Consider the following 15341-nt stretch of genomic DNA (forward strand, 5'->3'; position numbering starts at 1 on the left):
CTCAGCCCAAAAATAAAGATTTAACTGACTCTGAAAAATAAAAAATTGTTAAGTCTTGCAGAGAGACGCAACACTCTTGAATTTGTTCAAATATTGGGGCATAATCACAGAACCATCAAAAGTTTTTATTGCAAATAGTTCACAGATTGGCTAGCCAGTAAAGGCCTTAAAGATGAAAGAATAATAACATGGCCCCTTCCTCACCTGACCTAAACCCTACTGAGAACTTGTGGGCCCATCTTAAATAGGAAATCTACAGTGAAGGAAAACCGTACACCTCTCTGATCATTATCTGGGAGGCTGTAATTGGTGCTGCCCAAAAAGTTGATAATCAACAGATTAAGAAACTGACAGACTCCATGGATGGGTGTCTTTTGACTGTTATTGAAAAGAAGGGGCGGCTATATTGGTCACTGATATTTCTTTGGAAATCTCAGAAATGTATTTTTGTACGTTTTTAAGTTGTTTGGTTATTATTTTCACTTCAAATGGAACCTGTCATGTCCCAAAATGCTATTGACCTGTAGATGTGGGCTTCATTCACCACTTGGTACATAATAAGCTTCTACTGTAACGATGCCCCGGCACTGACTTGACATCCATCTCTGTAATGATGAACTACTGAGCTGGCTGTCAGTCAGTGCAGGGGTGTGGTTAAAGCTGACGCTCACTATGTACTGAGCCTTGACTGAAGCCGCGCCGCTATGACTGAAAGCTCAAGGCTGCCAGGAGGAATAAAGTTAATTTCCTTCCCGCAGCCAGGTTTTCAAGGCGGCCGCATGGGTTTAGACCACTATTAACCTGCAGATTAAACTCATATCCGCAGTTAAGAGCGTTTTTTGACATGACGGGTTACTTTTAACAGCTGAAAATAAACAATTGAGATGAGAAAATTTACGTTTTTCATGTAGTTACATAAGAATTTTGCACACTAATAGTTGTCTAATAATTCTATTCACATAGATATTCTCCTAAGACAAAACCTCACTTTTACAAACTTAAATTTTCAGGTTTATTAACCTTTTGGATTGACTGACAGCAATGTAGTTGTTCAATAATCAAATGAATCTTCAAAAATACAAATTGCCTATTAGATGAGCACACAATGTATATCGTCAGGTATTATGCAACTGCTCTATTCTAATGACCAGGACTGGTTCATGATACCTGCAGATGCAATGTCTTTGACACCATTCACCTATGAATGTGACAGTGAGACACCCCCTTGAAATTTTTCTGCAAATGAAGCTGTAAACATCAATGTTACACATTAAAACCGATCTGATCCCATATTTTTTGATCTCTAAAATCCACACTATTTTCTGTTTAAAGCACTGTCACATTAAAGGCTATGCATGTACTAAAATGAGTTCTGCTAATACGGGGCTTTTGTTGGTGCAGAAGTCTATCTTTGATGAAGACTTTGTATAACTGTATGCTGCCAGTTGTAAATCAGATAATGCTCTTTATTTCATTCACTGAAGCAAAAATCTCTGCATAATTTATTTTCTGTTTTTTAGTTTCTTTATACTCTTGTCATATATACACATGACGAAAAGATTGGCTCTGCTTCTGAATGCATTCTAATCTTCTCTTGACTTATAACTGTAATGGGCTGTAATCAGAGGGAAATAAATCCGTTTTTCTCCTGTCTGAGGATGTAATTTGAATAAGCAGAGCTCCTGTAAATTGGCAGTGCATGACAACATCGTATCAGATGAAAAATGGAGTTTGCAATGCTGACAACCTTTATATACATCTATAAATAATTTCTCTTCTGAAACGCTCAATCTCTGCATGATAAACAGCCAGAAAATACTATTAAGTTCTTACCATCAAACAGCCTATCTTTCCGAACAAAATGAGCCTTTTTTTTTAAAAAATTGGAGTGGAGGCGGCAATAAATATTCCTAAACCTATATGCATTGCCAATTAAGCTGCCGCTGTTGTTAACTGTTAGACTTTTGAACACATCTAAGATGCGGGCATTTTCTATTAATCCTAATTTAATAATAATCTTTACATATAGCATCAACATATTCCTCAGCTTTTTACAATTTAGAGGGTACACCGACAAACAAAATAAGACATTAAATGATAAGCTCATGACAGGGATTCTTCTAGGACTTCAATATTGATAATCTATCTTTAGGTTAGTTCATCAATATCTGATTTCTGTGGTCTAACTGTTGGCCTCCTCATCAATCAGCTGATTGAAGTGACCGCGGTGCGCCAGAAAAGCACAGTTACGTACATTGTGTAGTGGCCATAAATGGCACAATATGCTGTTTCCCAAACAAATAAAAGAATGAGAGATTGCAGTAGCATTCATGGCTACGAGATAAAGAACGAAGCTCTGCCACTTCCAAGGCATAGCTCCAATCAATTAATTTATTTGTAAGGATGACAGGAGGACACCCCGATAGGATCTAAGAGGTTATCCACATTAAAGTCCTATTGAAGTCATATTAAACGCTTTTAACCCCTTCCCGACATAAGATGTACCGTATTTTTCAGACTATAAGATACACCTTACCATAAGATGCTCCCCAGGTTTAGACAGCGGAAAATAGGAAAAGTATTTTGTCTGTTAATTAATTTTTCCCTGGTGGTATAAAGAGGAGAGGGCATTATATCACTGATTTTAATGTACTAGGGTAGAATAGGGAAGCAATAATTTTATTGTTAGTGTTTCTCTGCAGTATAGGTATTATACACACACATCTCTGCTACATATGAACATATACATACACACAGCTCTACTAGATATGCATTTATAGACACAGCTCTGCTACATATACACACATAGACACACACAGCTCTACTACATGCACATCTAGAGACACACACACAGCTCTGCTACATACACACAACAGTGCTGAGTGGATCTCTCCTGTTTCAGACCCAACTCGGACATGGAGTTGTCAGCACATATGTTGATAAGAACATTAAGTTCAGGACACCTTTTTTAATTCAAGCAAATTGATATTTTTTGTGTGCTGAAAATGTGAAATGTTTTTTGTATCCATATTTAAGAGAAAGAGTTAAATACTGTTCACTAAGCTATGCTGTTTGGATTTGTTTTGTATCTGAAGTCTTTGATCTATAACTAACAAAATTGAACTATTTAACAATTCATATTTAGAGCTTATTCACATGTGAAAGATTTTTTTAAAAAACTTGTGAAGATTCCATCATCAGGACCTGAAAGAATGCTGCACTTCCTGAGCGACTGAAGGACCTTCCACCCAATTAACTCAAGGATCTTTCAGGTCATGTGATCAGTCACATGGCCTGAAAGGTCCTTGAATTAATTGAGTGGAAGGTCCTTAAACTGCTCAGGACTTGCAGTCTCTGTTCAGTCCCTGCAGCTTCCTCTCCTGCTCTGCACCAATCACACAGATTAGTGTCAGACAGGAGGAGAGACAGACAGCAGCTCTCTCTGTGACCTGAAAGGATGGTGTGTCAGCGTAATTCTCCAGAACAGAAAGTTGCCCATGTTTTTCTTTTTAAAAAGTCTTATAGTCTGAAAATATGGAAATAGTTCATCTTATTTGACAAGGAGTTCCCACAAAAGACCCAGTGATTGGGTAAAGATGATTTCCTTCCCGCACAGTAGGCCATCTTAACTTATAATTGCCTAGAGGGGCATTGCTACCTCACCCACGCTGGTGTTCGCTCACTGGTCAATTTTTACCGATCAGTTGCAGTACTTTTATGTTTAGAAGTGCTATCGTGGTGCCAGATGGCACTTCTTGGCAATTGTCAGCACCAATCATAGCACAAGCTGGATCTGCATGGATGCCCCCCCGCATTCACTGATTGCCATATATAGTCGTAATAGTGTGATTCTCCAATCAAACACCTGCAGCACAGGGTTATGTGTCAGTCGCCGCTTGGCATGTCTCCATGCTTGTCGCCTGTGCTGTGTGTGGCCTTGCTGAGACTAGTAGTACTGCTTTTATTTTCTATCTGCTGTGCTGTAATACAGCTGATGACTGATCCCTGAATTTCCTGATCCCTGTTCTTTGATCCAGGCCCCTCCCCTAATTCCCTCATCCCCCATTCCCCCACCACCTTCTCCCACCCTAAGCACTGATCAGTGACTCATTATTGATTGGCAACTGGGCTCAATTTTTACCCGGGACTTTTTTTTTTCCTTCTAGTGTTTCATTTTTGCATTTGTGTTGATCAGTGATGAACATCACTAATCAACGTGCATGCTCAACATTTGGCGTAGGATTTTTTCTATTTCTGTAACTTTTTTTTATACTTTGACATTTTTTGCCATTTTATCCTCACCACCTCTGTCTGGGCAAACCTGGGACTGCTGTGCCTTGATCAGGGTTTGACATCACTGATCAGAATCCATTTTAAAATTTTGCCTTTGGATTTTTTTTTTCTTTTTCAAAAAGTATTAAATAAACTACATAAAAATATAATAGGGTAAATATAGGGATAGCATCATTTGAAGTAAAAACATACTGCACTAATTAGCTTATGCTACTGTATTTTTTTACTAATTTTACTAATTTTTTTTACACGGACTGACCGGCAGCACGATACAACCACCAATCGGTAATGTGTTACTGATCGGCTGTCATTTGAATGAGCAGACCAAAGTAATCAAATGTGCACAGAGTGATCTTTATTAGGTCGCTCAGTGCACATAGGCTGCCATAGTTCTCGGCAGTGCAAGTTCCGTTTACAAAGGACAATGCACCACCGCATATTCTGCATTTTATCTTTTGTGCCGTTTACACAGCAAGATAGTCATGAAACGACCGTATTTAACAACACTCGTTCACGATTATCTTGCAGTGCAAATGCCCCTTTAGCGTCAATTGCAGGTGTTCACTAATCGCTCTAATTGTTTTTTACTGATGCTTAAATTTTATTTAGTGTAGCTTAAGAATTTTAGTGAAAAATTACTATAGTAATTTTTAAATTACAGTTTTTACTGTGAGTATATAGAATAACAGTTATCATCACTAAATTGCAGGTACTCAGTAATTGTAATGCTGATTTTAGATTTGTAAATTTAATTTAGTATAGTTTCTGAATTTTAGTGGAAAATGACTGTAGTAACTTCTATGTTGCAGGTTTTTTCTGCTAATATAAAGAAAAAGAATTACGTCCGTTTCAGGCGCTCAGTAATTGTTTTTAATGTCTGATTAGTTTATTTTAGATTTTATTACATTTTTATATTCCCATTTTATTTAGTTCTATTTTTATCTTTTCATTATTATCTTTTTCTCCCATTTCTTTTTTTGCTCCATTTCTTTTTTCTACTGTTTTTCTTCTATTCTGATCAGATAAATTTAATACGCCCCTGAAAAAGTACACACCACTGAATAAACTTCGATTACACTATAAATGTGAAAAACACTACACACTCGCCAACCTCATGAAAAATAAAATGGTCTACTTTTCCCAAAGGCTGTATTCAGTAGAGGAGGCATATGCCTTCATTGCCCCTGACCTCAATAGTGAGGCAGAGGATGCCACATTCCTTTGTTTCCCCTCTTCCTCCTCCTTCTCCTGTGACAATGAACCCTTATGTAAATAACCCAGGTCTGCAGAAAAGGCAATGCCCCAATTAGTGACCCCCTGTGGATCCACCGTCTCTAAAAATCATGAGCCTCAAATTCCTGATTTTGTGGCCAAATCAAGAATCCATTTTGAAACTTCAGGCCTCACTGAAATTGACTACTTCATGGTCTTTTTTCTGAGGATTTTGTAAATTGCATGATGACTTGGACTAATTTATATGCCCAAAAGTTTCTTACCTCAAACCCCTCTTCATCATTTGCTAATTGGCCACCTTTAGATTCAATAGAATTGATGAAGTTTTGAATCCTTGTGCTTCACATGGTGATAGTGAAGAAACCAAAACTTTGTCAATATTGGAGTGCTGATATTTTATATAACACTCCAGTTTTCCGCATGGCTATGATCTGGACACACTTTTTGATAATTCTCAGCTTTTTGCATTATAATGATAATGCACAGTGTCCACCCCGAGATTACCCGAACTATGACTGCCTATTCAAAATTAGGCCGGTCCTTGATCACTTCAGTAAAAATTTTTCTGAGGTTTACTTTCCCCAAATGGTTATCTGCACAGGTGAGTCCCTAATTCACTTCAAGGGGACGCTTACTCTTCCTTGCAAGAGGATATGGAATAAAATTGTATAAACTGTGAGAGCACCTCAGGGTACACGTGCAGATTTAGGGTTTACAAAGGAAATACCTGGGTTGATCCCCCCCCGAATGCCCCCCTAACTTGGGAGTGAGTGGAAAAATTATGTGGGAATTGATGCACCCACTGATAGATTACAGTTACATCTCTATTTGAATAATTTGTACACCAGTATCCCAGTCTTCAAGTCCCTTTTTGCCAGAGCTACTGCAGCATGCGGTACTGTGCATAAAAACCAGAGACCTGCCTAGGTGCTAATTGGGCAGCTGCTCAGAAAGGGTGAGAGCAGAGCCCAATGTAGCGAAAATCTGCTGGTGGTCAAGTATAAAGACAAGAGGGATGTCCTTCTCTTGACCATATTACATGAAAATGGCAGCACTCCCACGCTTGTATGAGGAACCTCTACACAGACCTCCAAACCTGATTGTATCATAGGATGCAATCAGAACAATGGAATAGTTGATATTTCGGATAAAGTCCTCAAGCCTTATAGTGCCATGCAAAAACAAAATTGTGGTACTAAAAGCGGACTATGCACAGATGCCATTGTATAATGCTTACTTACTATGACATTCTTTTAGTTCCAGGAACTATTTATGAAGGCCCTAATATTTAGAAGTGAGGAAGGGAAGGTCCTCAGTACTTCTGGATCTGAGGTGCACATATTGAACCAGGGCAACATTTCCCCTGTGAGGTCCCTCAAACTGCAAGGAGAAGAAAGTCACAAAGTCTGTTTCAGGAGGGGAGTAAGGAAGGACACCATTTATTAGTACGGAAACCCAGATAAACCTGGCGTATGCATTCAAAGTTTACCACACATCAATTAATTATTTTTTCTTCTGATTTATCCTGCTATTACACTACTTTATTGTACTCAACACATCTTACATATACCACCACATAAAAAAAACTCAAAATAAAACTACAATCCTTTTATTTTCTTTTATCAATTTCTTGAGGGCTTTAGTTTGTGAAATGAGGTCGCTTGTGGGATTCTCTGCTGTTCTCGTACCTCAGGCCTCGGCAAATATAACGTGACGCTTGCAAACCATTCATGCTACATCTGCACCCTAGAATGGCGTTGCTTCCCTTCTGAGGAGTGTGCCCAAACAGTAGTTTTTGACCACATATGGGATATCAGCATACTTAGAAAAAATTATATTACAAACTATCGGGTTCTTTTTCTCCTGACATCATTGTGACAAAAGAAAAATTTTGAACAAAAGCAACATTTTTAGTAGAAAAAAATAATTATATTATACATTTTGGCATCACAATATTATACATTTTTGTGAAGCAACTCTGTTTCTAAATTTGTCACTATACCCCTAAATGAATTCCTTGAAAGGTGTAGTTTTCAAAGTGGCGTCACTTGAGGGGAGTTTCTGCTGTTTTGGCATTTTAAGGGCACTGCAAATGCAACACGGTGTCCAGTGGGGAAAAAAAAATAGTTGATCCACGACCCATCTTCAATGCTCTTACTGAGGGAAGGAGGTTGTTGGCCAAAATCTCCCGATATATGACCCCATCCATCCTTCCTTCAATACGGTGCAGTCGTCCTGTCCCCTATGCAGAAAAGCACCCCCAAAGTATGATGCTTCTCCCACTATGCTTCACGGTTGAGATGCTGTTCTTAGGGTTGTACTCGTCCTTCTTCTTCCTCCAAAGACGGCGAGTGAAGTTGATACCAAAAAGTTCTATTTTGGTCTCATCTGACCACATGACCTTCTATCATGCCTCCTCTTGATTATCCAGATGGTCATTGGAGAACTTCAATCGAGCCTGACCATGTACTGGCGTGAGCAGGGGGACCTTTCACACCCTGCAGGATTATAATCCATGACGACATAGTGTGTTACTAATGGTAATGTTTAAGACTGTGGTTCGAGCTCCCTTCAGATCATTGACCAGGGTCTCCCATGTAGTTCTGGGCTGATTCCTGACCTTTCTCAGAATTATCCTTACCCCACGATGGGAGATCCTGCATGGAGCCCCAGATCAAGGAAGATTGACAGTCATATTGTGTTTCTTCCATTTTCTAAAAATTGTACCAACAGTTGTTACCTTCTCACCAAGCTTCTTGCCTATTGTCCTGTAGTCCATCCGAGCCTTGTGCAGGTCTACCATTTTTGTCCCTGGTGTCCTTAGACAGTTCTTTGTTTTTTTTTTCCATGGGCTAGAGGCTGGAGTGTTATTAAGTGAGTGGATAGGTGTTTTTTATACAGGTAACGAGTTCAAACATGAGTAATTAATACAGGTAACGAGTGCAGAGTAGGAGGACTTTTTAAAGAAAAACTAACAGGTCTGTGAGAACCAGAATTCTTGCTGGTTGATAGGTGGTCAAATATTTAATGTGATAAAGTGCAATTTAATTATTTAAAAATCATACAAAGTGATTTTCTGTTTTTTATTTTTAGATTCTGTCTCTCACAATTGAAGTGTACGTATGATAAAAATTACAGACCTCTCCATTCTTGAAGGTGGGAAATTGGCAGTGTATCAAATACTTTTTTTCCCCACTATAATATAGCCAAATTTTTGCTCCAAAAGCGCTCCTTCCCTTACAATTTTGAAAATTGTTGTGTTCAATGAGAACTTGATTAAAATCTTACTTTTCAAAATATACCAATATATCTGTATGTGTATAAGGCCTTCTCACACTTCCTTTGAGATGGGTGTCCTGGATTTGCCCTGACTTTCATACTGAGTTGTATAGTTGTATTATAGAGGAGTAATCAAACACTACTGGTGTACTTAGATCATGGTAATTTGTGGTGCTTGTTATATATGCATATTCCTTGGAATTATTGGAAACTAATCTGAAAACAGCAGAAAAACTTTTTTTCCACAGCATAGCCCAAACCACTTATAACATTGTCATTAAAAGAATTCGATGGACACTGCAGTCATTATTTCTACAAATCACTTCAATATTTAACTAGAGCCAGCAGAACTTTGTGTCTAATTAAATGATCTAAAAATGTGTTTGTGTCATTTGTAGAATCCATGTCCACTGTGTGATGAAGCCAAAGAAGTTCTTCTACCATATATGGATAGGGTAAAGTAAAATCATGTCTTTTTATGTACATACCGTAATTAAAGGATAACTATTTTTCTATAATATGAAAGTGTTTAAAATGGATCTGGCATCAGATCACAATACAAACTGCATGCAGATATATTTCTTTACATGATAATGCAGGTATACTTGCTTTGAAATTGCATGTCGAAATGGCTTTATCATCCTCTATGAAAGTTAAAACTCAATGTCCATCTAGACAGCTCCTCCCCCTACAGTGTCTCTCCTGCTGCTGAGATCTCACACTGCTCAGGCTGGATGTGTGGGCAGATACTGAATACATGGATTCATGAGCTATTTCATTCTATAGTTAAGTACAGCAGCCTCATCAGGTCGAACATATTTAATTAGTAATATATTCCATTTGTTTTATGATATTAATAGTCTCCAGGACAGCATACTTGTGATTGCCTTGCCCTGATTGGACAGGAAAAAAACACAGAGTATTAAAAATCCCCACCCTTTTCCCACCTTCATTTTTTTTTCTGTCAATCAGTAAGACAGGCAACCTCAGAGAGATGATGGGAGAATTATCCTAATAACATTTTTAAACATTTTGAAGAACAATCTTTTTTATTTATTTATTTTTTTCATACCTTTGGCGTCGCATGGTCGGGGACCCTAGGTTGTACTGTATATTTACTTCTGGGTCTAAGAACTGGCAGTTTTCCAGGTCCTGTCCTCTTGCTCATCTCAGGGGAGCTTCATACTGACTATATTTTTAGGAAGCCAGATTAGCACTGTGACGTGCTCTTTCCGGCTCACTGACGTACCTGAACGGTGGGATTGTCCCGGTGTCCTCAGCTCCTGTTCTTCTCTTTCCCAGTGCCAGCACTTCTTTTGCATGCTTTTAGTGTCTGAAAGTGCGCGGTCCGATGATGGTCACTGGGCATTCGCAGTGTGGCCAAGATGGCGACATACATAGAAGACCTTCTGAGGAACAAAAATGGCATAATTTACCGTATCTATTTAACGAGCTTCTTTTAGATCCTCTTAGGCTGCCTTCTCTATTGAACATAAGTTCTGCAGCCAATACCAGTGCAGAACTCACTGATCCAGCCTCAATCAAGGGTCTTGTGAGTAACGGTAAGACATGTTTTTTTTTTCCTCTGTGTGTGTATTGGTGGCTAGTCCTTCTCTCCCTCGTTATTTACAGGGAAACAAGGACTTTTAAAATTCAGACAAGTCCAAATATAAAAAATATGGGATCCTTCTTATATAAACCCCTGTGTAAAAGCTGTATCTCATTAGTGGTTAAAGAGGAATCCTCTGCCTTTCTGGAAGTTATCTCAATTAGCCTTATTCCCCCTTCTATTACAGTTGCTGATGTAGCCAAGCGTACCTACCTTCCATTTCAGAATTCTACTTAGTTAAGAGAACCAATAGATCCAAAAGCCTACTATAAAAGACCTGGGAAGCGGCCTCTTCTCTACTTAAATCTGGCGTCTCAGCTACCTGTGTGGCCCATAATCTTAATTGTTGCAAAAAATAAATTGTGCTCCTTGACTTTTCTCGGTCAGTTAATTTTTGGTCAAGATTTAGATAAAATTTTGGAGAAGGCTATGGATCACATGAAAGGCCTTCCAGGAAAGCCATGGAAAAGGAAACTATTTTTTGGTGGGATCTGACCACTATTCTTAAGCAGAACAGAGATCAAAGAGTATAACAGGCAGATGGAGCTTTGCCATCTTTAGTCCCTGGGCTGGATAATCTACTGGGAAAAGTCAAACCATTCTCCAGATTTCAGGAAAATCTTCCTGGTAATTCTCCAGAACTCCCAAAAGATATTTTCACCTGATTCATCATTTGCAATTTTTCCAAAAGCTTTATCGCAAAATTTGTCACTAATGTACTCCAGTCCCCCCCTCCCCCCATGAGATTTTACGTACGCCAAAAATTTTTACGGAGTTTTTGCAATATATTGCAAATTATGCACTTCTTGCTCTAAAAAGTTACAGCAAAGATCTATGTGTGCCGTTTTGCTAGATTTGTCACAAATAAAGTTAACAGACACCACAGGATAAAAACAGAAAAGGGACTTAAAAATAAAAACACTGCTATTAATGATTCAGCCCTTAGTCTAATTTTTCTGTAAGCCAATAAATGTGGAGTGGAATGAGGTAGGCAGGAGGGGGCTTTTAACCCCTTTTGTTTTTTTTCCTGTCCAAAAAGTGGAAGGTAATCTTGGTATACTGTCACAGAGACTTCCAGGAAACCAGATTTTTATCTCTTGCTGTGACTTAAAGTCCATTTATATGGACCTACCAGTGGCACGATATGACCGCCGATAGGTAAACTTTTACCGATAGGCGGTCATTTGAATGCCTGTTTACCCAGGCAGACCAAAGTAACGATGCTCACTGAACGATCCATACTAGATCGCTCAGTGCTCGTAGGCTGCCATAGTTCTCGGCAATGCGAGTCCTGTTCACACAGGACGATGCACAGTTGGGAATGATGATCGTTTGTGCTACACAAAAGATTATTTCACCCAATGAATGAGGGCCTTGCTCATTCATCAAGTGATCGGCATCCTGTTCACATAGCAAGATAATTGTGAAACATGCGTTTATAAACTATGCTTGTTCCCAATCACCTTGCAGTGTAAATGCCTCTTTGGAATTGCACACCCCCTGCCATTCTTGGACTGTGACTTTAAATGGCACAAAACAGGTCTACTGTGGCATGCCATAGTCAATAAGGTTTCTTATGTCTAGGTGCCTGCTGTGATGTAAATCTCTGGAGCTGATGTCTACTTTAAGCAGCACTAAAGTTTGTCCTGTTCTGCTCCCCACTGAGCATTCCTTCAGAGGCTAACCTCTGAATAGCCAACCTGACATATCCATTCACCTGAAGGAGGCAAACAGAGTCTAAACTATGAAACTGTACTCCTTTTGACCTCTTCTCTTGTATCAATGGACATGTCAGGGGACAGGTCTGAATAATGTTTTCTGGTATGCAGATGTAACCCCGTACAGCGGAACATTTTCTCCAGCCTCAGAGCAGCAGCTCCGATAAGGTAGATACCCTCATAATCAGGCATAGAAAATAAAAGTGACAATCAGCAAATAAAAACAGATTAGAACAAAAACGCTTCAGTACGGATTTTTAATTCGTTAAAAAAAATAAAGGAATTTGTTCTGTTTAATAAAGCAAGGATTGTCTCCCTATGACATTTCACTGACTCTTTACTTTAGTATGAGAGGATACTAATTGAGTAAAGATTTTTAAGACTTCTGAAAAATTTCTTACATTGCCATGCATTGCTATTTCTCAAGCCCTTGTCTTCAAAATATATAAAAAAATCAAAAATCCTAATAATGGAGAGACATTTTATTCTATCACCCAGATGGTGCTATGACACCAGGGATAAATCTAGTTTACATTATGATGATAATTGTTACATTTATATTTAAAACATTTCCTTTTATATGTGATATGTGTTTTTGTAATAGAAACGTTATTAGAATAGAAACAAAACCTACAAAAGACAAAAATATATCTCATACCCTACCATCATTATATATAAATGTAAAGCAAAGTTGCATAATAAATATAGGGTACTTAGTGAACTATTTTTGATCAAAAAAAGGATACAAGCCGTCCCACCAGCGGCAAGGTGACCCTAAATTGGGACGGTACCTATACTGTCTATATTAAAAACCTTACTGTATATCAAAGTTGAAGTAATGCATATAAAAGGGTAGACAAATAGGACCGGGTCCCAACTCCAGACCACCTAGGCCCGTGGTAAGCTACATATATACTAATCAGCTCAACAAAGGGGATGCCACACCCTTAAATTGCACAGAATGCAAACAAGACAAAAAACCAAGCAATGTGAACTGAGGTCTAAGAATAGGACAACATTTTGTGTAACACTTTAAGATCAGACTATTAATATTCAAAAACCATTCAGCAGGAATAATACATTATATATGGGTAAATAAATTGGACACATCAATCAAATTTCATATAATATAGCATCTCTAATCAGATTTGCTTTCTTATTGAAAACCATATTTCAGGATCAGTGATGGCTCAGATTTCTGTGTCTGGATCTCAGCATATTTTGTTGTACAAGTAGGATCCACAAGAGTAATCTGATATCTTAATGGAAACACCAGTCACAACGAATTAATGGTGATGATTGCTGGAATTGAGCAGTATAGGTTGATCTCTGCCTTCTACAAGGAGCTGTCACACTTCTGAAGTATTTAATTTGCATTCAGATCTCTTTAATGCTGTGAGATGAAGACAGGATGTAAGTATCGAGAAATAGCAGGAATTACTATAGACATGATAATGATCCTCATGTTTTAATGTCATTTCTAAAAATCACCATAAGTTTAACAACATTTTTGCTAGCCGGGTTCACAGCGGCTGAGACTGTAGGATGCTCGTCCATTGCATGGACACTTCAGGCAGCTGTCCTTCCTGTCTTCAGCCACAGTCTTGTGAATAGAATTTTTTTTTTCTGATGTTTATGGCTTTTTTTAGGGTAAGGCCATACTTAACGTACGTTCCCACAATCAATGTTTGTTCAGGCTTTCACGCAGCTGAATTTCCGCATGAGTCCTGCACCTCGGCTCACTTTCATTTTTGTATATGTGTTTTTGATGCGGTTTTGACTAATGCGTTTTTATCTCTTTGGTATGTTATTTTGATGTGATCTATAGATATGGGGTAGATAGAAAGATATCCATGAGATATATAATTAGTGCCGTGTGTGTAGTTTTCTGTACATGTATTAATCAAATGAATAAATAAAAAAAAAATAACTTGGGTCCCCCCTATTTTTAATAACTAGTCAAGGTAAAGCAGACAGCTGTGGGCTTATATTTTCAGGCTTTAAGGTCCCTGGTTATTGGGCCCTTCCCAGTCTAAAAATACAAGCCCTGAGCCGCCCCAGAATTGGCACATCACATTAGATGCACCAATTCTGATGCTTTGCCTTGCTCCTCCTGATTGCCCTGGTGTGATGGCAATCGGGGTAATGGTAGTTGGGCCGTGAATTGTCAAAAGCCACAGCTGCCATCAGTCCTTGGGGTTAGTAATGGAGAGGTGTCTATCACGCACCCCCATTACTAACCCGATAATAAAAAATAAAATCACACATCTCCCCCCACACTATCCCTCCTTCACCAATTAATTAAAAAAAATACCATGCAGGTCCACCGTAATCCAACGAATCTGAAGTAGTCCAGGAAAGGATACTTGAAAAACATAAAAAGACAGAAATTAAAACAAGAGACAGTCCTTCATTCGCCAATGTATTACCCAAAATGTTCCCATGATGCTCCACCGTAGTCCACGTTCCTCGAATCTGGCTTCGGCATATGTGAATAGCAGTAAAGTGACAGCTATTCACAGGCGCCGAGTAGAGACGGCAATGCTCATCAGGCCGCCGGGTTTCGCTGAGCGCAGCGTGACCCACCGATGATGGTGAGTGTTGTGAATAGCGGTCACTTTACTGCTATTCACTGATGCCAGAGCAGGATTCGGGGAACGTGGACTACAGCGGAGCTTCGTGGGAACATTTTGGGTAATAAGTTGGTGAATGAGGGACTGTCTCTTGTTTTTATTTCTGTCTTGTTATGTTTTTCAGGTATCCTTTTCTGGTTTATTTCTGATTCTTGGATTACAGCGGACCAGCATGGGATTTTTATTTTTTTTCAATAAATTGGTGAACGAGGGATAGTGTGGAGGGGTCTTTATTCAAATAAAGTGTTTTTGTTTTTTTATTACCGGGTTAGTAATGGGGGTGTCTGATAGACACCTCTACATTACTAACCCAAAGGATTGATGGCAGCTGTGATTTTTTTTTTTTATATTGGATTTATTAAAAGTTCAAAAAAGTATTACAGAAAAGAACAAGAAAATCATTCAAGTCACAAACATATTTCTTAAAATAGAAACAGTAGAAACAATAAACAGCTATCATCAATACGTGTAAACTCAACACAGAAAGTCTGCATGTCAATATGTTGAAAACAATGAAACAATGACACAACACGACACTGAGACAGAAGGAGGGAGGAGAAATAAAGAAACGTACAT

At 38.6% G+C, this 15341-nt stretch overlaps 1 protein-coding gene across 3 annotated transcripts in view; it reads left to right on the forward strand.

The window, feature by feature from the left end:
* The window catches only part of CUNH5orf63 (chromosome unknown C5orf63 homolog), a 182762-nt gene that overhangs the window by 104613 nt on the left and 62808 nt on the right, over positions 1-15341 (forward strand). For all 3 annotated transcript variants that reach the window (XM_073676634.1, XM_073676644.1, XM_073676639.1), the window contains exon 3: positions 9204-9260. In XM_073676634.1, the coding sequence (XP_073532735.1) occupies positions 9204-9260 (57 nt within the window). The remainder of the gene's footprint in view (positions 1-9203; positions 9261-15341) is intronic.

This window comes from Phyllobates terribilis, unplaced genomic scaffold (assembly GCF_046119375.1).
Source record: "Phyllobates terribilis strain yellow unplaced genomic scaffold, ASM4611937v1 Scaffold_1__5_contigs__length_1240528914, whole genome shotgun sequence".
Classification (NCBI taxonomy): domain Eukaryota; kingdom Metazoa; phylum Chordata; class Amphibia; order Anura; family Dendrobatidae; genus Phyllobates; species Phyllobates terribilis.